This window comes from Lathamus discolor, chromosome 6 (assembly GCF_037157495.1).
Source record: "Lathamus discolor isolate bLatDis1 chromosome 6, bLatDis1.hap1, whole genome shotgun sequence".
In the NCBI taxonomy this organism is placed as follows: Eukaryota; Metazoa; Chordata; class Aves; order Psittaciformes; family Psittacidae; genus Lathamus; species Lathamus discolor.
Window position 1 is genome coordinate 20,828,385 of NC_088889.1, and position 24,663 is coordinate 20,853,047.

The 24,663-nt window shown below is 38.8% G+C and overlaps 1 protein-coding gene across 1 annotated transcript in view; it reads left to right on the forward strand.

Moving 5' to 3' along the window:
* SYNE2 (spectrin repeat containing nuclear envelope protein 2) overlaps positions 1-24,663 on the forward strand; it is a 175,578-nt gene that overhangs the window by 40,742 nt on the left and 110,173 nt on the right. Inside the window, exons 32-48 of the mRNA XM_065683130.1 lie at positions 100-261; positions 2,738-2,839; positions 5,223-5,423; positions 6,409-6,574; positions 7,300-7,412; positions 8,179-8,381; positions 8,750-8,869; positions 8,963-9,251; positions 10,005-10,174; positions 12,049-12,361; positions 13,111-13,275; positions 14,195-14,551; positions 15,982-16,143; positions 17,354-17,500; positions 20,386-20,523; positions 20,926-21,191; positions 22,317-24,426. Of these exons, the coding sequence (XP_065539202.1) occupies positions 100-261; positions 2,738-2,839; positions 5,223-5,423; positions 6,409-6,574; positions 7,300-7,412; positions 8,179-8,381; positions 8,750-8,869; positions 8,963-9,251; positions 10,005-10,174; positions 12,049-12,361; positions 13,111-13,275; positions 14,195-14,551; positions 15,982-16,143; positions 17,354-17,500; positions 20,386-20,523; positions 20,926-21,191; positions 22,317-24,426 (5,184 nt within the window). The remainder of the gene's footprint in view (positions 1-99; positions 262-2,737; positions 2,840-5,222; positions 5,424-6,408; positions 6,575-7,299; positions 7,413-8,178; positions 8,382-8,749; positions 8,870-8,962; positions 9,252-10,004; positions 10,175-12,048; positions 12,362-13,110; positions 13,276-14,194; positions 14,552-15,981; positions 16,144-17,353; positions 17,501-20,385; positions 20,524-20,925; positions 21,192-22,316; positions 24,427-24,663) is intronic.

The window sequence follows — 24,663 nt, forward strand, 5'->3', positions numbered from 1 at the left end:
TTTCATTTTGCTCTGATTTTGTTATGCTGATTTTGCTTTTAGAATATAACTCTCATTTTGAAATCCATGTGTGTTTTCTGTACATAAATCTCATGGTAGATCAATGAAAAGACTGAAAACTACTGTGATAATTTGGGAAGAGCTCAGGCTTTGTGGGACAAACTTCTTAGTTTATCTGGTACAGTCGACGCTTGGGCACATGCAGAACTTAAGAATGCAGAAGGCCATTGTCTGACTGAAGAGAACCTTACACAGTTGAAGGTAAGTTGAATGGAAATTTTTTATTCTTAACTGGAGTGATATGGACTTTGGACTGTAAACATGCACATCACAGAAATATCAGCACTGCAAAAGCAGAGGAAGTTGTAACATTTGCAATTGTATATTCATCATTTCACTCAAGATACTGTACAATATATTGGGGTTAAAAGTATTGGAAACTAATAAATGGATTATATGTATACTAAATTGTTTGAAATTAATGGAACACTGCAAGTGCTGCTTCAGACTACAGAAGCCCTCGCATTCCTTTGTGCTGTACAAACAGCAAGGAAGGCTTGGGAAGCTTGTAGTGTAGAGTACAATGGTGCACGTTTCCTTGTGCCTAGAGAAGAAAGAGAAGAGATTGTGTATAGGGTAGTGATTAGTTTTCTAGTTAGAAATTGCCTATCAGTGAAGATGCTGGAGCCTCAGAAATGATCGGACAATGCACGGTTCAGGAAGAGGTTGCAGAGGTGGCTTATTTGTTCCTGCAATCTTTGTTATGGTGTGCTCTCCAGCAAACATAGTGTGGCCTTAGTAGTGGCTGGCTGCTAAAGGTCTCCAGAGGCTGCACCAGCAGAGCCTGAGCTGCCCATGCCCCTGTTGCACAGACTGTAGCTTTAACTCTTGGTATCAGGGTGCAGTTGGATGTAAAAACACGCACACAAGCTCTGTGCCATTGAAGAGCCTCACATTCAGGGGTAAATATTTAGATTTCTGGCTTTAGATCTGTAACTGACCAGCTATGCCACTTTGTTGGTATATACTAGCTATATGACAGTATCTACTAAACAAAAATATTTCTTGCTTGCTTAGGGTTGAGACATAAATATATCACATATATGCTTGTCTGAAAATATGCATGCATTTTTTTCTTGGTGTTTACACACTACAAATGCCCTGGTTTTAATTACACTTATTTGCAGCATTACTGCTACTGTTAGCACAGAGCACAGTTCATTTGTTTTTATTTGCAGAGCAGTAAAAAGCCAAGGTCTTCTTTGTATATAGATCTTCTCAATGAGCCAGTAGTATAAACACTGTGCAGAGGTTGATATTTTGTCAAATTGTTATTGCCTTTACCATTGTATTGTTGAAATTTACCTGGGGTGGTTCAGGTCCCTGATGGCTCCAGTAAAAATGCACCAGCTGGCAACTGCATCTTAAGAGCCATTTTGTTACCTGGAAACTGCTCAAGCCTGGCATGATGTGACCATGCGCCCAGCATGCCTCTGGCACTTAGGAAGGGCTGTGCTGGAGGTGGCTGCGATAAGGTTCCTCTGCTGCTCCTCTGTGAGAGGATAGCTCTCAAAAGAGAGGGGAGAAGAGGGCAAGGGAGAGAGAAACCATGTTTCCTATGAGCTACTATAAAAGCAAAATAGAGAAAACTGAACTCTATGTGTTGCTATTTTTTTTTTAAATACCTCAGGTTCATGTATCCATTTACTATTATTTCTTTTGTTGTTGATCCTGAAGCATCTCTACATTAATGTTAATTACAAAAAAAAAACCAAACCAACTGTTGCGATATGTATCACGTTATATAGGGTTGAAACCCAGGGTCCTTTGTGACCGCCCAACAGAACACTGGTGCACCTGCTTTCAAGAAGCCTGCCACCAAAGAAAAGAGTAACGAATTATTTGACTGTATACTTAAAGATAATTTCAGTATAAGTAATGTGAGAGAAGTCCTGCTTTCCACTGTAGCAAGTATAAAAATGCAAATGGGAACTCTTTTAAGGGCTGCAGCACATGAACAGGTTTTGATGATTGCTTCTATGGAGACTGTAGAAGGAGTACTTTATCCTGAGGGAATTTGGAGTATCAGTTTGGGAATATGAGACAATGTGACTATCCTGTTTCATAAATTGAACCTGGTATTTTCCTTCCATATTACTGGCTTGTTCTAAAATCCATTCAAAGGAAGGATCTACGTTAAAAAAGTGCTTAGAGCATGGCTTGTATTTTATCAAGTCCCTACCAAAGTATATCATCAGGATGCCAATTCTAGACTGAAACATCTGAGAATATCCCTTTTTAATAGTAGCAGCAAGAAATAAATACAAAATTAAAGATTATTTTCTTGCAAATATATTTTGTTTAATATAGAATAAGTTATTCTACAATAAAAATAAAAAATATAGAATAATAATAATATAGAATATATATTATATAATATTATTCATAAGACTGTAGTTATATATTATTATAATAATTATATAAATATCATAAAATGAAATAATAACTATTGTTAAGTTTATGGTAGATTTGCATTAACAACTGCTTTGCCTGTGAAACAGTGTTTCTGACTAACACAAAAAAAGGTCTGAATTACTAAAATCAGGATCTGGATCAGCTGTGGAAGCTCTATATGCCGCATTGCAGAATCACAATATTAGCGATGTAATTTTCTAAGAGAAAGATGGAAATTTAATCTGGGGGAAACACAGTTACCAATGTGTTTTTCCACCTTTAGGCATGCTTACAAGCCCAACAGGAGAAACTGCAGAAATTCGATAACACAGTGGCTGAGATAGAAGAACTTTTAAATAGTGATGAACCTCCACTGGAGCTACAGGTATGAAGACACTTTTACAGCTAATACGCCAGTACTCGTTACTGAAGCCATGCTTCTGTTATCATCTTTGCCACAAACATGTCTTGGTTTGACTTAAATCAAGCCAAAGAGAATTGGAAGCATTTTGTTGGCTATTAGCAGTGACTTTTCACAGAATCCCAAGGGTTGGAAGGGACCTCAAAAGATCATCTAGTCCAACCCCCCTGCAAGAGCAGGGTAACCTACAGTACATCACACAGGAACTTGTCCAGGCGGGCCTTGAATATCTCCAGTGTAGGAGACTCCACAACCCCCCTGGGCAACCTGTTCCAGTGCTCTGTCACTCTTACAGTAAAGAAGTTCTTCCTGATGTTAACGTGGAACTTCCTATGTTCCAGTTTACACCCATTGCCCCTTGTCCTATCACTGGATATCACTGAAAAAAGCCTAGCTCCATCATCCTGACACCTACCCTTCACATATTTGTAAACATTGATGAGGTCACCCCTCAGTCTCCTCTTTTGCAGACTAAAGAGACCCAGCTCCCTCAGCCTCTCCTCATAAGGGAGATGTTCCACTCCCTTAATCATCTTTGTGGCTCTGCGCTGGACTCCTTCAAGCAATTCCCTGTCCTTCTTGAACAGAGGGGCCCAGAACTGGACGCAATATTCCAGATGCGGCCTCACCAAGGCTGAGTAGAGGGGGAGGAGAACCTCTCTTGACCTACTAACCACTCCCTTTCTAATGCACCCTAAGATGCCATTTGCCTTCTTGGCCACAAGAGCACATTGCTGGCTCATGGTCATCCTCCTATCCACCAGGACCCCCAGGTCCCTTTCCCCTTCACTACTTTCCAGCAGGTCAACCCCCAACCTGTACTGGTACATGGGGTTGTTCTTCCCCAGATGCAAGACTCTACACTTGCCCTTGTTAAATTTCATCAAGTTTCTTCCCGCCCAACTCTCCAGCCTGTCCAGGTCTCGCTGAATGGCAGCACAGTCCTCTGGTGTGTCAGCCACTCCTCCCAGTTTTGTGTCATCAGCAAACTTGCTGAGGGTGCACTCAGTTCCCTCATCCAGGTCATTGATGAAAATATTAAACAGCACCGGTCCCAGCACCGACCCCTGAGGAACTCCACTAGTCACAGACCTCCAGCTAGATTCTGCGCCATTGACCACAACTCTCTGCCTTCTTCCTTTCAACCAGTTCTCGATCCACCTCACTACTTGATCATCAAGCCCACACTTCCTTAGCTTATCTATGAGGATGCTGTGGGAGACTTTTCATTTGTTGACTTCCTACAGCTGTTAGAACCAAACCTGTCATTTTAAACACAAAGGCCTCTTTCATTCCTGTGCCTTTTAGGAACTTAGATGTGACCCAACTGTTTGCAGACCTGCTGAAAGAGGCCAATATGAGTGATTCCTGGCTTTTAGCTGTTGGCCAGTAACAGTGGGCCTTATCATCCCTTTGGGGATCCCAGTAACTCAGCATGCTGACTGTTTTAAACTATACCTTTACCTGGATATGGTTTAAGGTATCTTGGTAGCATGTAGCTATTTGCATAGAGTGGTGTTTTCCTGTGATGTTTTCCTTTGGGATATCATAAGGAGATCTGCATCTTTTCGTGTTAACTTCACACAGCAAAGAATAAATTGTTCTCCACTGCTTGAGACCACATTAGCCTACCTTTGTCCTGTACCAGTTCCCTAAACATGTGATCCCAGTGTCTGTCAGATGCACCTTGAGCTTGACCTGGTTTGCGTATTTGTGTTTATCCTCAGCAGGCAGTGAACTCAGAGGAGATTCACTGGGTAAAGTGATCTAAGGAGCTTAGGAAAAGGCTCGGCAACCTTGTACTGTCCACACTGCTCCTTGGGAGCAACAAATGCCCTTGAGTTGCTGTCTCTTGCAAATCTACACAAGCCTTAAGGACAGGGTTAAGGACCTATTGTTCCTTGTGACTGGTCTGAGCCAGAGCTCCCTACCTTTCTGCTCTCCTTGCCTGTTGTTTGGATCAGCATGGGAAATTTGCCCTAGTGGGATCACTGCAGGGAGGCGTGTTAAAGTGGGAGCTGGCACCCTCTTTTTCGTGGTAGCCAAAGTGGAGGTAAGGCCTTCATCCAGCTGAGGGTAGACTGACAAAGAAATTTGTTAGTAAAGCAGCACCAGTAAATGCCATCACAAATAAAGATGAAATCAGCCATGTTAGGAAGAGGAGCGCTTAAATACTATTATTTTTCAATTTGTGGAGTGGGAGAGAAAGAAACTGGAACAAGCTGTGATTGAAATATCTGGATTTCAGGTAATTTTATTGGTTTTTATGTCTGTCATGGAGTTCAGTAATATTGTAGGAAATCAATCTGCTATAGTTTCTCAACTATGTTTTATTTTCAATTTTAAGGTCATCAGATCATCTGTTGTGCAGAAAATGGAGTTAATAAAAGAGCTCTTGTCAACGAAGAGGGGGACCAGCGAACTCAGCTTGAATACAGCAGAACTAAAAGGAGACCTTGATTTGGCCAAGACACAGATTGGAATGACTGAATCGCTTTTAAAAGCTTTATCTCCTTCTGACACGTTAGAGATCTTTACGAAGTTAGAGGTAGCATGCCACAAATTATGCATCTTTTATAATTTTGTTCATTATTTCTCTCCTGGGCAAGACTTCCTAAGTGTTTCTCCTATGTATGTTGTAAAGTGCTAGAATAACTCAGGTGAAGAGCCTGGCTTGAATATTTCCTTAAGCTGCCAGAAGCATGAAAGCAAGCCTGTTTTCACTGTATGTTATCAGATGTAGTTAGTTATCCCTTGCAGCTACTGCAAATAGTTAGTGATGGGCATGACAACAGTGTACTACCCACTGTAGGCTGAAGCAGTAGTGGGGGTACTAGGTTATATCTTTTCCAAGACTGGGTAATACACAGAGGTTGTCTTTGTGAAAGGGAAGCTCCCAGTAGGCAATTTGAGCCAACTTTTCATACTCTTTGCACCAGGGAGAGAGGTGAATAAAGCTGCTTCTTGCTTGGAGGTTGAAGGCTGGCAAGATTTAAGCCTCCTGTTGAGTGGATTATGCATGTTCTGAGCGTCAGACTGCTAGTGTTTGAGGCAGTGAAATCACAGGCATTGGAAGAAAGATGCTTTTTTAATTAATTCTCTCAGCTCCCTCCAAGTTGTTTTCAACCCACAGGGACTTGATCTACAGAGGAAGGCATTTAGGAGTAGAATAATACCTGTGGCAGCTAAGGCATTATAGCTTCTAGATATTATATTCTCTGGAACATACTATATTACTGTGGACTTCACGCACCTATTTTTTGTGATGCGAAACTGTGCAAGAGTGACTATATGTGTGATTAGGTATGCATACAGATGTATACGTACTGCTCAAGGAGAGTTTAGTGCTTGTATTTACCTATTTGATTGCCTTATTAATTCAGTATACTTTCAGAAATTATTTTGGCACATAGACAGGACTAAATCCTTTTGCAAAACTCTGGTTGGTACAACAGTAACTCTGTACTAAAGGAAACTTCTGCTTGCACTTCAGCATTTTCTTTGTAACAGTTGTCTTTTTTTTTTATATTCAGGAGATACACCAGAAAATTCTGCAACAAGAACACTATGTGACACTACTCCAAGAAGAGACAGATTGTCCTGATGTGGATGAATTAAATAAGCAGCTTAAATGTGTCACTGATTTATTTAATAAGAAGAAACATGTGTTTCAAGATCACTTTATTGGTGTTCTGAACCGTAAGCAAACACATTTCGCATTTACATAGGTTTATAGGTTTGTATTGACCATCATAATCTCTTAAAGGTTATACAATTAATTTATTCTTGGCTTGGTGTCTGAAACTGCTTCAATAGCTCAAACAGCTTCAGGGTTCTGAACAAGATAAAGATTTGGATAAAAATGGCTTTTGATTCCAAAAAAACACTCAATCTGAATAAAAGTATTTTGTTTCTTATTTTTACATGTAAAAAAATAGAGGAAATATAAATCATAATTCAGGAATGTATGTCAGAACATTACATGAAAAAATACAAAAATCAAAACGTTTTCATTTTTCCCAGTAATTTTTTACTCAATCTTAGTTATGAGAATGAATAACATTATTAGGTAATTTTTGGTTTTATACAGATACAGGCTTGTGCAAGTGTAGAATTAGGCCCAAAGGCAGTCTCATCTTCAGATAGTTTTTGAGTGATATTTATTTGTGTGGAAATGATAAAAGTTGCCAGTAGGCAAACCCGGGAAGCAGACTGTCCCTCCCAAATGAACAGATATGTTTATTGTCAGTTAGAAAAAAATATGAGCTACAGCATTTTTTGTCACGTGTCCTGGTGTGCAAAGCAGCCTTTGACAGTAGCACTGACAAATGTAATTACATATTGTCTGAAATCTTCATGTTAAATGAGATTTTCTTTTACACAATATGGTTAATGAAGAAAATTGGAATGTATCTTTTTTTCAGGTCAGTGCAAGAATTTTAATGACTGGTTCAGCAGCACTCAGCTCTCTTTGAAGGACTGCTTTGACCCCTCAGAAACAAAATCAATACTGGAAGAAAGACTGCAGAGGCTAAAGGTAAAGTATTAAAATGTTCAAATTTCTAAAGTTGACTGTCCCCTTAAGTTTTATTTTTTACACAGGAGACTGTTCTTGGGAGCAAATTCATCTACAGTAGTTTCGTAACTTGAGGCTGAAAGAACATTTATTGTAACTTAAAGCATTATGTCAGTAAGTAGATTGAAAATAAGCTATTTCAAAGTAGAGTATCAGTGTTCATGTTCAGACATAGCTGGGCAAGTGAGAGACAGGCAGTAGTTAGTGAAAGTCAATGGACCAAGTACTTCAATGTGCAAAGATGCAGAAAATCAAATAGGTGGAGAGTAAAATGAAATTCTGACCCCAATTTGACTCAAATATGAAAAATTGCATTCACTTTGCTGTAGCCAAATTTTCACTCTTAAGTGAGACAGAATGAACAGAAAAGAGGGAAAATCACAACATCTGTGAGCAGCAATCACAGTTAAGCAGCAGCAGAAGACATAGTGATGCCAGTGCTACATTTGAATGCTGCTTGCCTATTTCTTCTCTGTGTATTTGTACTGTAGAGAGGTAAATCCAAGTCATCTGCCTCACTTTCTCCTTATTTTGCAAACAGCAACTTTTCAATTTACAAGTGGAATTGTCAGCAAACTGTCAATTATCATATATTCTGTTTCAGGGACTGGAACTGCTGTAGAAAGTATTATGGAGATAACAGGAATTGAAAAACTCTTGTAACATAAGTATCTATTATACAACAGAAAATTTGACAGATGCATCTTGTGTTTGTGCTCTTATTCAGCACTTCCTAACATCTGAAGGTAAAGACAGAGATATCCAAGAAGTTAAAACTTTATTGAATAAAGTGAAGCATTATTTGCCTAAAGCAAGCGTTAACCACCTTAACAGCCGTGTGAGAGATCAAGAAGCAGAACTACAAAGATTGATATCCAAATGTCAGAAACGGGCAAAGGAACTTGGTGCATCTCTCCAGCAGCTCAGTAGGTAGGGAACTAATGTAGTTTCTGACATATTAATCACAAGGGATGCAAAATGATTCACTATTAAACAGTCATAGCAAATGGCAAACAACCCTGCTTTTTATTAAAGATGGATTTTCATAAAAGGTAATGAGTGTTTTGTTATATGCTTTGTGTGTTTTTTCACTTCATAGGAGACTCAGTGTTATATAGGACTATGTGCTTATGGATAGTCTTAGTGACCTGAACTGAGATACTAAAAATTAAGCTTGTGCTTAAAACTACATGATGAAGTACATTATGTTACTTTTTCCGCAAAACACTGCTGTCAGCAAGTTTTAGTCATGTAATGTCTCTTACTTTGACCTATGTATGTATTTATATTCTCTTTAGCCTTGAAGAAAGCAGTACAGTCTTGGAAGGATGGCTCACTGCTCAGAAAGAAAAACTGAAGGAGATCAAAAATGATGAGACAAAACTTGAAAAGTTGTTTAGAACATTGTTAATGCAGAGGTATTGTTTTCTTTGGTCTCTATCTAAGAACTGTCTTCTAAAGAAGTTGTTGTCACAACAAATAGGTGTTTATTAGTTTTTTGTATTTTTCAGAAAACCATTTGACTCCATGGCTCAGCTTGCAAGTTCCTTGAAGGAGGCTGGGCTAACAGAATATCAAACTGTTTCAGAAGCCAGTGATCTTATTAGTAGATACCAGACACTGGTAACACATGTAAGTGAAATGGCAGGGAATATCGAGAGACTTCCTGTGGAAGGACAGAATTTTGAAGAACTTGCCCAGGATGTTTCTTGCTGGATCAAAAATCTCGAGGAGGCTATTAGTAAGCTGAGTTCACAGGAAAGTGAGTTGCCATCAGACGAAAGGATAAATCAAGTAAAGGTATTGTGTAAAAAGTATTCCTTTTCCACTTCATAGTTCATGCTAATATCAGGGGAATGTTTTATGAGTCACTACCCTGTAAAAGATACTGTCACTGCTGGTTGCCTGTGGTTTTGTGACTTATTTGGGGGCAGAGAAGTGTGTTTGGATGGGTTGATTTGTTTTTGTGTAGCTTATTACGCATATAAGATGAGATTCTCTGTTGCATGCCTGGGTGGAGCAGCGCCAGGTGGCTGTGCACCTTCCCATCGTAGCCTGCTCCAGAGGTGAAGAGTGTGGTCAGTATTATAGCTGGGACATCTCTCATGGCTTTTCAGGTGTGCTGAAGTGCCATTGTGCTGGGCTGCTTCACTGCCTGAGTGGTGGGTCTCTCAGGCTTCTTCAGTATCTCCTTTCTCTGACTACTTAGGATAAAGATGCTGGGTTTTATATGTGGAAGGGGTGGCATTGTGACAGATCTCTTTCTCTAAGATTTGAAGCATTTTTTTTTTATTTATCAGCACAATACTGTGGGTTGGTTTGTGTTTTTTTTTTTTTACGTAGAGAACAATTAATATATCAGCTTCATTATCCCAGACATTCTAAAACTAGGTAATCTGTCCATTTATGAATCAATTATGTAATATATTGGAAAGAGAATTCTTTTGTCGTGAACAGCAGTGTACAAAGTATGGACAACTCATTGGTAGTACCTTCTATTTTGTACCCAAAAATAGTTGTGGATGTACTGCATCTCCGTCTTGTTTAATACAGGAAATCACAGCTCTCAAAGATGCAGGAGAGGCCAAAATACAGAACATGGTAGCTCTAGGAGAAACTTTAATGAGAAATGAAAAAAATAAGAAGCCAATGGTTCAGCAGACTATTTCTCAGCTCCAGCACAAGTGGGAAAGCACCTGTCAGCTAGCCACTGAATATCGAAGGTAATGTGGAATTTGCCAAGAGGTAATTCTGCTATTCTGACTTTCTTCTCTTCTTCCTGTACCAGTTCCATTGAATTTGTGTTCTTTAGGGACAGAATGAGATACCTACAGAAATACTTGTCTTTCTGCAGTGTTGGATTGAAAGGTCAGGTGGGGGGTGTAGCCAGGAGGTGTAAGGGATGTGGCAGGACAGCTGATTGGGTCTGCCTAGCTTGCCTCAGATTTGCTTTTGATACTGAAGTAGCTCATCCACTCCTGTAAGAAAATGGAAAAAAAAAGAACAAAAAACCCAAACAAATATGCACCCAATGCTCCTTGTTGCGTTAGGCTGTGCAGTGAGGGTACACTGATTTAGCCACAGGGGTGGCCCTTCCCTGCTCTGTGCCCCAGGTGTGCCTAGCAAAGGTGGGATCTACCTTTCCACAGATTTGTACTGTTTCAGAAGAGAGTTTGGGGTAAATCCAGGAGGTTGGAATTTTTAAATTGTTTTTAAAGCCTGTTTTATTCTGGCTTTCTGAGAGGCATTCTTGGCTGTAGCAGCTGGTAAAGGCACTTCAGTGTTGCTGGCACTGTGGCAACTGTCTTAGAGCCAGATTGATCCTTTAAAACGTATCAGATGATTTCAGGTATGTTGCATGAAGATAAACTTGCACATATAGACACTTTCAAGAGATTTGTTTGCCATAACCTCCTTGAACCAGCTTTAAGTAAACACACTGGGAACTTTGCTGTATGCTTCTTTAAAAATGTCCAGGGAATGAATTACTAAAACAAGTATTTTTGAGAATATTTAGTTGCCTTCTGTTATTACTGAGCACTTGATGCAAGCAATACAAGTGGCATTCAGAAAGGTAGAGCATTGACTGTATTGGATTCAATACAGCAGAATGCAGAGCACCCTCTTCACAATATGTTGGAGGGAGGAGATAGGGTGCTGAGTACGTCTGAAGAGATGTTCAGGACTTTGCAGGATCAGATCTATGAATAACAGGTGTGACATGGTAATGGCAGCAATGCAAAGCTGGAATAGGGAACTTGAAGCAAGAGTACTTGACATATGTGAGGCTAACACTTTATTTCTCATTTTCCAAAAAATACAAATCATAAAGAGCAAAAGATGAAACACTAAAGTTTTGCTTTTGTCTTCACTTATCCTCATGTACTTTACAGAATTATAACCAGACTTTATTTATTTGGATTTGATTGTGTGGGATCATAATTTCAAATGTTGGCGTTTAAGTTCCATCTGGAAAATATCTGAGCTTCATCACTAAATGTGAACATAGAAATCTTACTTTTGTCTCACTGATCATAGTTGCATATTTCCTGTGGGCAGATGCAACTTGTTCACCTGCAGCAGGCCAGCATGCATGCTCATAAAGCACACAATCTCCAATCCAATTTCAAGGTCAGGAAAGTAGGCACTGGATTGTGCTATCATGACCCATATTCCATATGCTAGTTTTGTTGTCTATATCTCTAAAACACTCCTGCACCTCCCATCTCAACTAATGCAATGTGTATCATCTACAGAACATTCCCTTTCAGGAGACTGTCATAAGAAGCTGTTAAAGAAAATGGATTCATAGCCATAGTGTAGTTTTTAAACAGAACTTCTGCTGTAATGAAAAGTGAAAAAATATGAAGCCTGAACATCACATCTCAGATGCTAGAAACTAAGGCTTTAGAAGGCTAAGGTTTTAGCGGGTTAGTCACTTGTCCAGTTCAGTAGCAATAACTTCAGCAATTTAAAACCTGAAAACAAAGTATTCAGTATGCTTAAGTTCAGTCTAATTGTTGACTTGTTCAGTTTGACATTTTCTAGAAAATTAATAAAAATTTTTAATACTATTAAACACAATATTTTTTATTAGTCCTCAGGAGCAACTTCAGTTCAACAGGGAGCAATATGAGCAAAGCAAAGAAGATCTGAGACTGGCTTTAACCAATCTGGAGAAACAGCAACAGGAGATAGGTTTTGCCCTTCAGCCTGGTTTACGAGAGAAGCAAGCTCAGCTGACAAACTATTCCAGCCTCCTGCAGAAAGCAGAAGATTTGACTTCCCTGTTTAATGAATTGAAAAGCCAAGAAGATCACCTACAGGGTCACGCTGGGGATCCTTGCTTCACAGAGTTGGAATGGTTGGAATTAAAGCAACAACATGAAAATCTGCTTAGCCAGCTACAGGTTGGAATCTCACTCTCTTTCCTTACAGGATTATTGGTATGCCTGTTGATTACATTTCTCACTGTTTGCCTGTAGTGTCATTCAGATAGCAAGTTTATAGGTAAAACTGGGGGTTGAAAGTTCCTCTGTAGAACAGGGAATTTCCCCGTCCCCCCTTCCCCTCTCCCCAGTGGGAAAAAGAGCAGCAGCAGATCATTTTTTTCACCACTTTGTGCGTTGCAGAGGGATAAATTTAAACAAATGAAACCACAGGAAGTATGAAGAACACTTTGTACCTGTATAAACAAATTCAGATAGCTGTAATTTGAAGCATTTGTTCCTATAAACTCCAAGCCACAATAACCTGGTTATTTATTTTTTTTCTTTTGGAAGGATGAATGGCCTTTTCTGCATCTTGTTTGTTATTGATTCCATCCAGTTTAGGGCAAATTGCTTTTGTACCCTGTGTGGCATTCTGCATCTAATCTTTAATCTATTTTGAATAGTAGACATCACTTTTAGAGGTATATTATTATGCAGTGCAAACTCCTCTGCTTCGTGCTACTAATGAACATTCTGTTCACCATGGAGGCCATGATGTGCTGGAAAGAGGGCCAGGTATTTTTTGTGCACCTGTGGTTAGCTATATATTTTATAGCAGGCAGGGTTTTTGTGCTGCTGAGGTCCTGGGAAAGTTGTAATAGTCTGTGGGTAAATTACGTTTGTTTGAGCTAGTGATAGACTAATCCTAGAAATTCCTTGGTTTCTAGACCATAGTGCAGACATTGGAAAGTCATGTTCAAGAGCACCAGCAGTTTCAGGATATGGTATCAGGCCTGAGCACTGAGCTGAAAACACTCTCTGAGAAGCTTGCTGATTGTGAAGGTCCAGCAACAGAGCAACCATCAGTGGAGCAAGCCCAGTTGAAATCACAGGTATGCTGCACGTTTTGCATCATGGAGAAAGTGGGTCTATGTCCTAGGGACTTGTACAGACTATCACATTTATTGACAAGAACTGGTAATGTGTCAAACCTCCGAAAAATAAGAAATCTTTCCAAAATATGAAGTATATGTTATATTCATTTTATCAAGATAACTGTAGGCCTAAACACAGTCTTAATAAACCGAGTGTACTTTTATTGTCAGCTGAACTGAAGATAGAATTGTCCTAGCTCAAGCACACAGGCTTCTTCAATTTTGTTGTTTCATTTGGGGTTTTTTTTTTTTTGTTGTTGTTGTTGTTTGAATTTTGTGGGGTTTTGATGTTTTCTGTCTGGGCATAACTAGGAGAGAGCTTAAATTTGGTGTTAGTCAGTGTCTTTAAATTAGCCAGAGCAGAAAGCTTAGAAAGATGTTGGTGAACATTTTTAAGAAGCATCCTTCACACACACATGAGTAAACATTCGTTTGCACTTTGGGAGGTTGGATAACAAAGTCTTGTAGCTGTGAGCATAGAGAGCTACTGAAAGCTGAGACAATAGCTCAGATATGGATCACTGCAATTCCCCATCCTCCAGTATTTGCTATACCTCTAACTAGGAAAAAGGAGTAAGAGAGGGTGGGGATTATTTGCTCAGAACTTGGAAAGATCATCATGCACCTCACAACATACCATCTGATTATTTTATCATTGTCTTGATGCTTATAGCTTCAGGTGTTCTTTGCTTATTAAAATGACTAACTGAAATTGCTAGTTTAGTATTTGACCTTTTGCAGCAAATAGGTCTGCGTGTGCTTTTCAGCACACTTTGTTGTTCATAACAAATGTTTATGATTTTAGTGATTGACTTTAGATCTTAACATTAAATATATTGAGGATACTTTCCAATAAAATGTTTCTTTGTGTTTAAAGGAACAACAAGGACCTCTTAGTCAATGCGAAGACATGTTAAAGAAGATTTTGGTTTTAGCAGAAACTGTTAAACAAAACACCTCTTCACCAGGACAGAAGTTTATTAAGGATGAGATTGAAACACTTCAGAGTGAACACAGAAGTCTGGAAGAGAGACTTGAAAATGTCAAGCAAAAGAAAGAAAATATTTCAAGTAGAGCCCTTGAGTTTAAAGATGAGTTTGGTACTGAAATACAGATGAAAGATAAGGCAGATACAATGTTGAAGAGAGACATACAGATCACTTCTGATACTCCTGTTGCTGCAGAAGAGAGCCCAACTGCACTGGAGTTAAAGGAGCCTTCGGAAAAGCATGATGTGAGTATATTTGCTGACAGTAATGATAGTGGAAGACGGGTTAAAAAGGCATCTGTCTCTCAGATACATCCTTTATTTCACTGAAATTAAGCCTTCTGTAAGTACAATTGTATAAAAATCAAATATCTGGGGAAGAACTCCCTTAATTTGTTATAAGAAGTCTGTAACAAGCCAGTAGTATCTATTCAAAAGTGTAGTACAGCTTTCCCTTGCACTTAATTAGAACAGGTATCCTTGATCAGGACACTGAGGGAGAAGGTGTATAGATGAGAAAATTTCAGATACACTTCTGTGAGAGAACTCTGAGAGCTTCTTTTAAACCAGTAAGGCTCGTTTACAACTGCAGCACAGTATTTGTTCTGTTTGTTTTCCTAGATAACAATTTTTGCCATTCAGAGATCTAATGGTAAAATCCAATATTTACAGTCACACAAATAGGTTTTGTTTGATATCATTTCTCTTAGAGTCAAGATGTAAATGGAAATATGACAGAGAAGGAGAAGCAAAATGATCCACTTTTGGAGGAAAACAGTGTATTGTCAGACAGCCTTTTGCAGGGTGTCTGTCAAAGCAAGGATAAATTGAGGCAGACTGTTCAGGTGCCTGACCAATATGTTCCAATACATGTCAGTGTATATACATCCGTGTGTGTCTGTCCACTAGAAATGCGTATTTCATTCCTTAAAATTTGTAGTCTTGCAGAGACTTAATTTACTTTTCTGATGAAAGGAGTGATAAAGTATCTTCTCCAAATTATCCCTTCAGCCTTGCACATGAGAAGTGTGTGAGAGATTAATGTGATGATCTCTATAAGCCCACAGGGCTTGGACGTGCTTTCTCCATGATGCAAAACCTGCCACATACCTGTGATTTCAACAGGTTTGGTCAGCTACGTGGTGACAAATGTGATATAATGAGAGATCACTGACCTGGAACTGCTGATCTTTAGGGGACATAAAGAAAGACAGTCATACTGTAAACGACTTCACATGCACAAAGCTGAGGGAACAATTTGGAGAACTCCCTCACTGACCTGAACATTGAGTGGTAATAGCAGTAGGGAGAGATGACCATCCATATTATGAGAGTAGAAACCATCTGTACTGGCATTTCTGGAGAAGGAAAAAGACCGGTAGTTAAAAGTTGCCAAATGTGTCTAAATAGAAACTTCTATGAGAGTATTGAAAATAATGTGAGCACTTACTCCAGTTCAGTTTCTCCTGAAACTCTTCATAGTGATTAAAGTCCTGATATGGCAAACTGATCTGAACAGGTGTTGCTAAAAGACTCTGGGTTTGGGTTACCTCAGCCTTTTCCTTCATTCATTAAGTTAATTGAAGATAGCTTGTGGCGTGTGTCATTTCTTTGTAAACTCAGATTTTGGACTGTGGCTTTTACTAGTTGTAAACATCTTGTATTTTTCAAAGCAGGGGGATGCTGATAAAGAGAGCCCAAGTATGGAAAAGCGTAGTAGGGTTCAAGATGAAGTTTTGGACAATGCAGTTCAGGGTGGTGAAGCAGAACTGGAAAGACATCAGGATGGTGTTGATATTGAAGGTGATGACACAAGAAAGGCAACACATCCAGCAGAGGTAACTGGACAGGAGATTATGCAACAGTGATTGAGTCTAAGAGTATATGTAGTGGGGATACCTCTGATAAATAGTAAAAAACTTAAGTTACATCAAGCTATTTTTGTCTGATGTGCTGTATACTTAGTATGCATTAACTCTCTGAATCCTTTTCTGTACATTTAAAACCGATATGGAGGGATTTATATTTTCTTCATTAGTGGCTTCCTAAGGATATTGCATTCTGAGTCACCTGGATGTATTGTGAGGTCATCTTACCATTTGCCTTGAATTCCGTTATTGTGCTTGAGTCTATTTTATTTAGATTTCTAATTTACATATACTGCATGTATGAGGCTGTATTTGAAATGCTGTGTCCTGTTTTGTGCACCCTGGTACAAGGGGAATTTTGACAGACTAGAGCAGCTTTTAGGAGTTGGAACTGTAATAAGTGGGAAGAGGCTAAGTTCATGTTGCAGACAGAAAGCCTAAGAGGGGTATAAGCAGTGTAGTTATGACAAGATAGAGCATAGTATGCACCCATGAGGTGGCTGAGAATTAGGGTAAATTTATTCTGGTTGTTCTGGGCTACTTTCAGTACATCTGAATTGTAGCCACTAGCTGAGATACCTGTGCAGCATGGACAGGTCCCTGATGCTGTGCTCTCTCTCCCATGGTCATACTGTAAGGTTTTGCCATTCTTTAGTTTGTGTGATTGGCTGATTTATTTTATCTGTCTCCATATGATAAACAAACTTGGGCAGAACTTACAGTCAGCAAATACCTTAGCATGTAAATACTGCAAATCCCCAGGCTGCCCATGGGAATATCCTGCCTGGCTGGGTGTCATAACCACAGACTCTCTGTCTACAGTACAAGATCGGAGCCCCAGGAAGAAGCTAAACCTTCTAAAAAGTGCATTCAAGACTACATCCAGGGGTACACAGTTCAAGGTCCATGCTTAGAATAATGAAAGATGAGTAGCATAGGTCAGAGGAATTACAACTGCAATTTTTCTACAAATTTATAACAAAATTATAGCACTGCTGCTTCTAAATGGTTTCCTCTGCCATAACCCTGCCCACAGTAGAGATGTAACTGTGGTTTTCCTCATCTACCTATAATTACGGGCTCTGTAACTTTGTCGTCTCGAGCACTGTTATTACTACTGAGCAGGTTTGATTAGGGCTTTTTGAATACTTGTTTGTTTCTTTCATTTCTTACAAAAAAGGGGAAATGTAGTGATGTCAAGAATCAGTCAGATAAAGAAGACATGGAGCAGGTTCAACAAAAGGTGTGCCAGAAGAGTTGTGTCCCAAAATCTTCAGCAGCTGAGAAAGATAGTCTGGAACCTAATCCCTCAGTTTTTGCACATCAGGTAACCCACATTCTGTTATTTCAAACTAAATTTCTCACTCATTGCTTTTTTTGTTTCCATATGGGCTTCAGCTGAAGTTCTTTTGTAAAAGAAGAAGAACTATTTTTCGCATCAAAATCGAGACCATTGTGTGTGGTTCTGCTTTGTGTCTGTGGTAGTTATGAACTTTATCGAAAGGTAGCCACACCATATTTTTCAGTGGATCTGTTCAAAAAGAGAAATATTGGTTTTCAGAGCCATCATAATAAATCTTTATGATATTTAGAGTTTCTATTTAAATTATTAATCAATGCAACTTATTTCCATGTTATTGTAGTTAGCTGTGATAGTTTTGCCAACCCAAGGAAGGCAGATCAGAAAACTGAAATCCAAGGGTGATCCAGCATAAGAAAATAAATGAAATAGAGAAAGGAGAATTAATTCAAGCTGAATGAATAACAAGGTACGCATTTGAGAAGGACGTAAAGGTCCTTGAATGCATCCAGAGGAGAGCAACAAAGCTTGTGAAAGGGCTGTAAGGTTTGTCCTATTAGGAGCAGCTATGGACTTTGAGGTTATCTAGTTTGAAGAAAAGGAGGCTGAGGTCTCTACATTGCTCTCTACAGCTTCCTGAGGAGGAGAGGTGGAGAAGGGTGGTGCTGATCTCCCTGGTATCCATGATAGCATGCATGGGAATGGTCCAAAGCTGCACCAGGAGGGGTTTAGACTAGGCATTAGGAAGCATTTCTTTACCAAGAGGGTCGTCAAAAACTGAACAGGCTTCCTAGAGAGGTGGTTGATGTCTGTCAGTTTTTAAGAGTCATTTGGGCAATGCCTTTAATAATATGCTGTAACTTTTGGTCAGCCCTGAAGTGGTCAGGCAGTTGGACTAGGTGATGGCTGTAGGTACCTACCAACTAAAAATATTGTATTCTATTCTAGATTGACTAATTGTCACTTCTAAATGTGATCTTTAAGCATGTGTTTAAGCATGCCGAACTTGGGGTTTGCAAAGAGAAAGGGAAGTAGGTTTTGCTGATTTCCTGAGGAAGGTATTGGATAAGAAAGTATTTAGACTGAGGGCTATGCCTTAGCCTGAAGCCAGAGTCATGTTTTGTCAGTTTTCCTTGGGCCTACACTGTGAAGAGTCAGCACTGGAGCCCTGGCTTTGTACCTGAAAGACAGTAGCTGGTTAGCTGGAGCCCTGGCTTTGTACCTGAAAGACAGTAGCTGGTTAGCAACACCCATGCTCTCCTCATTTTTATATCCCTCTCCAACCATCTGATGATACTGAAAACATACAAGAAACATTAAAACTAGTGTCTGGGGAGACTGATAACTGTCTATGTGTCTGTGCATATGGGGAGGCAGTGCCACAATATACGTTGAGAACATCATGGAACAAGCAAAATGTCTACACAGCAAGCCTGAGGTTCTTCTTAGTGTTGACACTTTACTGTGTGTTTTGATGTGTTTATATTTCTATTCTGGTAAAGTGGATTTACTCCTCACTCTGTGATAGCTTACCTGAGTTTTTCAGCTTACTTAATTTGATGGCACTCCAAAGTTTCCTAAGATGAAATCTTATGTTTGAATTGATACAACTGTTACAGATGTTTACACAGAGAAATGGAAAAGTTCTCTGAGTAAAAAAAGCTCTGATGGACCATGAGAGCTCCCCTTCAGTTTTGACTGAAAATAACCAAAAGAGTTCAAATGAATAGCGTTATTATTTTCTGATAATGTCTACAATGTGCTACCTGTTTCCCACAATTGGAAGCAGGTATATTTTGGATAGCTCACAACCCACAGGGAGACAGAGACAGCAATAGCTTACAAGGGATATGGCTGCTGGGATAGCTGGCTGCTTCCTAGTAAAATAATCTAAAGTATCAATATAGTAAATTTGTCAAACAAGAATATGTCATTGTTACTTGTTTTGTATGTTGGTACTATGGACAAGCTCACGCTGTAGTCACATCTGTATATTTGTATGTATTCACTCACACAAAGTCTATACGTGAAACACATCACAGTTTACACCAGGTATAGGGGGAAGGTAAGCGCAGAAAGATTTTTAAATTATTGCCATGTGATAGTAAGCCTGTGACATTTCATTTATATTGTTGTCTGCAATAGCTGAAGCTGATACAGAGGATTACATTTTGCATCTGAACTGGGTCGGGGTGAGTGTCCACTTGGGCAACCTCAGCTCAGCTGATGGGCTGTTAAACCTGGCACACCCCAAGTGATTTGTCCTTCTGTCATTGTGGGAATATCATGTGCCAGGGTCTGGTTCAGGAGCCCCCCATTCCCTTCCTCCCCACCCCAACTGAGACATGGCTCTCTAGCACTCTTGTCTTACCCCTGATGTCAGATAGCATTTGTAGTAGCAGCCGTGGCTTTGTGTCACATGCATGAGTTGCTTTGTGCTTCATGCATGAGTTGCCCTGTGAAGAACAGTTGAAGAACAGGTCCTGGTGAAGGCTGCATCAGTGTATCAAGGCTCGTGCTGAGCAGAAGGAATGTGGGGCTGAGAGGAGACTAAAGATCTATGAATGTATAAGGAAGAGAGGAAAAAGACAGGATAGACCTCTGAATATATCAGTAGCAGAGGTGGGTGCAGGGAGAATGTTATTTGAAGGTGGGGATATCAGAGTTTCAAATTTAAAATGATGGGCAGAAATTACATAGCTATCTGAGCAGTGCTGTCAAGCTGGGGTGACCACAAAGGTGGGTGGTTGTGGTGTAGGTTCCAGTCTCTGAGCTGTGGTTGTCCCACAGAGGCCGTGGAGGATGCCGCAGTAGGATTTAGGCATGACTGAAACATGTGAAGCAAAGTACTGCAATCAGAAAACTTTCTGATTTAGGACCTTCAGAAATAAGAATCCTGTTTTGTGTTGTAGAACACAGATGCAAAAGTGGTTGTCCAGAAGGAGCTACTTCCTGAATATTTTGAAGAGGAACAAAAGGTCAATGAGCTGAAAAATGAAGCGGCTGAACTGGATATTGTGCTTATAAATGAACAATTAAAAGAGCTGGAGGTATGGAAAGTGCAAAGCCATTCCTCATTGTTAACGTAGTGATACACTTGCAGAATTATGATTCACTTGGGCAAAATAAAATTGTTGCATATCATCCTATCTGAAGTTCGACTGTATGATTAGTCAGTATATCTACCAGGTAATCTACAAACACTGTGCCTTAATGCAAGTATGTCCATGTAAATACCATATTTTGTACTGCTGTTCTAGAGTGCAGTAGTAGATACAGCTATGATTGCACATGTGCTTCCATGATGTGCACAGGCATGCATGTTCATTTGCATGCGAATGACTAAGTGTGTATTTGTAGATATATTGGTATTTAACTGTATTTTGTGTTGAAAGCTGAAAGCGTTTTGAAATCCTCTTTTAATCCCCTTTCTATGGTGGGCTTGATTGTAGAATTTACAAGCTGAACTGGAAACATGGAAGGCAAAATCTTTGTGTCATAGTCAAGAAGCTTTTCCCAATGCAACAAGATCAAGCAGAGCAGGGCTGCAAACCCCAGATCCTACAGTGCCCTGCTGGGACAGGCTGCTTCAAGAACTTGATGCTGTTAAGGCAGTGAAGCAACAACAGTACTGTTTAATTAATGAGTACCAGAAAAATCTTTCTGCTGCACAGTCCTCAATGAAAAATCTGTCAACAGAAAAAGATAACATAAAGCTGTAAGTATAGTTGAGGGTTTCTCATAATAGCTTGGAGAGCAAATATGGTCCTAGACTGAAGTTTGTGCCATGCTTGAGTAATGATCAGTAAGAACACGATGTTTTATCCATCTCATTAATATTGGGTACCCAGAGAAGTCTCATCGGTTTGTAAATTGAAGAACCTTAAACAGAAGCATTTTTGGGGGTACTCTGCTATTCTTTAGCAACATCAACTCTTATTTTTAGGCAAAACAAAGAAATGGTTGCTGTGATCAAAACCTATGTAAAAACCATATTAATAATAAATTTAAAAAAATTATGGTAGATGTGAAATATTAATTTTTCTTTAAGGACTCATCAGTTCTATTTTTTCCTGAGTGAAATATCTCATTACTCTGGAAATTAATCTTATTTGATAGAAAGAATTCTGTGGCAGGAAGTAAGTCTTACAGTGTCAATTCAGAGGTAACCAAGGCACACAAAATATTTAGCACCTTTTATGAATTAGCCTTCAAAACATGGAAATAGCCTATCATTCACAATAATGTATCACAATAATTTTAAAGTCTTTAAAATAAATACTGTTAATTTACAGCACAGAGATTCATAAAAATAAAAATCTAGCTGCTAAATGTATTTTAGGTGGGAACTTCAAAATATTCCTGGAAATAAAATATGAGTAGATGATCTCTTGAATAAATGGGAATTTTTAAAGTTTCTCTTATAACTAAGCTCTATCTTCATCATAAATCATAAATTACCATAAAATATTCACTTAGAGATGAACAAACACTATTGCTGATTTTTGAAATTTTATTTATTATAACTGTAAAGGAAGGCTGCATTCCTTTAGGAAATCACACATTCTGTATTAATACTGCAGTTTTAGAGAATATGAATTAGAATATATGTTTCTTGCAGAGTTATCTAGAAATAACTAGTGCTGAACAGATAAGCAAGAAATAATGATACTGAAAAACTGGTGAGGAAATTTGTGAGAGAACACTGAGAGATACATATGATTAAATAAATAAAGCGAGTGGATAATTTTCTAAAAACTAAAATTAATTTTTTTTTAATGTGTCTATTCCATGTTTTAGGAGTTGTTTTGTTATTCTTAAACACTACTCATATTTTTGGCAGGGGCCCTATGAACAACACAATTCTTCTGGAGAAAATTAAGGCATGCATAGAGTCCTTAAAAAAAGAAAGAGATGTCTTAAACCAGTTGAAGACTCAGCAAGAAAGTTTATCTCAGCATTTAACATGCATGGATAAAGTGTTAACTGAAAGCCAAATGAGGCAACTGGAGCAATGGTGGCAACACATGGAACAAACAGTGCAAAAGAAACATGATCAAGTTGTAGCAGAAATCGATGAATTTAACCTGCTTATGGATAAAGCACGGGATATTCAGAGACTGATACAAGAACAGTATGTACAAGCAGAGTTACATTCCTCAGCTGCAGGAAAAGCCAATTACCCTGTACTTTGGACTACAGAGCTACAGGACATTAAACATGGTCTTTCTCTATTAAAAAGAAGGATTGAACTGCAGATGAAAAGAATTTGGAGTGATCAAGAGAAGGTAGCTTTGGAGAACTCTATACATGATTTGCAGAGCAAATTGGAAGCATTATCAGCACAACAAACTCTTCGAGAGGATGTTCAGGTCACTGGTCCTGCTCTCATGAAAAATGAAATTATGAAGAAGCTGAAAGAAAATATTTCATGGGTCAAAGATTCACTGTCCTCTCTTGATCAAAAAGCAGCACTTTTTCCTAGTGATGTTAAATCACAAATCAGAAGTTGTCAGCTTCTTATCACAGAAGTTCAAAACAGAGAACCTGTGATTCTATCACTGAATTATGGGCTCCAGCACGTCATTCCCAACTTAAAGCCAGAGGAGAGCTCTGATATGGCCTTCCTTGTACAAACATTGCAGAATTCATACAAGGCTCTTGTTTTAAAATCTGCTCAAAGATTACAACACCTAGAGCTCCAGCTGGAGGAGAGGCAAAAACTTATTGCAGAAGTGGAAAAAGTTCACTGTCAGCTTCGCAATGCTGAGATTCTTGCCAGGCCTGACATGAACCAAAGCAGCACATGGTCAGAGTTAATCAACCAACAAGCCATTTTAAAGGAGATTTTAAAGGACATACAGGAAATAGAAGGGCTTATTTCATCCCACTGTACAGAAAGCCAGGTCACAGCTGGGGAACTGAGCCTGTCTGAACAACTATTTTTGACTGATCAGTTAAGAAGTCTGAAGAACAGAGCAAGGAAGACCCAGAGGCAAATTCAGAGTAAACTTCATGAAGTAGAAAGAAAGATAGTTGTCTACAAAGAGTTTGCTGAAGGAGTAATTTTACTGCAGAGAGATCTTAATGAGCTACATTCTGGTGAAATTAACCTGGAAGAAGATGAATTATTGGGTGCCCAGGTGGAAGTGAAGGATAAATGCAAAGCACTTCAAGAAGAAGTAATAGCGTTTCAATCCAATTTGTCACAAATAATGAAGTACAAAGAAATCTTTGAATGTGTAGGCCTAAAATGGGACTCACTGCAGCTGGATGAATTGCAAACTAATTTTTTAAAAATTAAAAATAAAATTAAAGGGAAGATAATACATTTTGATAATGTTGTTAGGGAATATGATAAGATTCAAGTATTGCTAAATGAAATCCAGACAGTGATATCCACTGTAAGAAAAGAAGCTAACATGCTAAATGATAGCTCTAGCTCTTCTCCTGCTGAGAATCTTATATCTGCCCTGATTCTGTTTCAGACAGTTCAACAAATATTGTACTTAATCCAGGAGGCAGCAAATCAACTAAACAAAAATGAGGTCTTTGATAAATCATTCAAAGAATTTAAGAGGAAAGAAATAAAGAACCTGGAGAAAGATGTTGAGGAATTGAATTGGCTTCTTAAAAACTTGGTCTCTGGTCTCCAGGGTGTAAACAAGGAAGGCAGTCAGAATGAAGCAGAACATCTATCCCACATCATAAAGTATATTCAATCAGAGCTCCAGCAGCCACTTCTGGTAGATATAAAAACAATGCAGTATGAAAAGATACGATGGGAAGCAATTCAGAATATGATCCAAGCAAAGTTTTCTGCTATTAAATGTGTAATGGAAAAAGAGAGGGAAAAACAAGAAGAAAAATCTATTGCTGATGGTACAGATGCAAAATTAGAGACACTGCAAGATCATGAAATACAACTGAAGACAGACATTGCTGCCCGTGTTGTAAGTATATTTAATAAAAGTAAGGTGTGGCTTCCTGTGTTTTCCCAATAATCAGATGATTTGTGGGTGACTAGCGTTTATATTTTCATGACTTATATCCTTCTTTTATTCTAATAACTGAATTGGCTTATGATCATCTCTGCATTGAGGGATATGATAGGAATCATGATAATAAAATAAGGATACAGAAAAATTAGTTTTTTTCAGTTTGGTTATAATCAAGCAGTGGGGATTTGC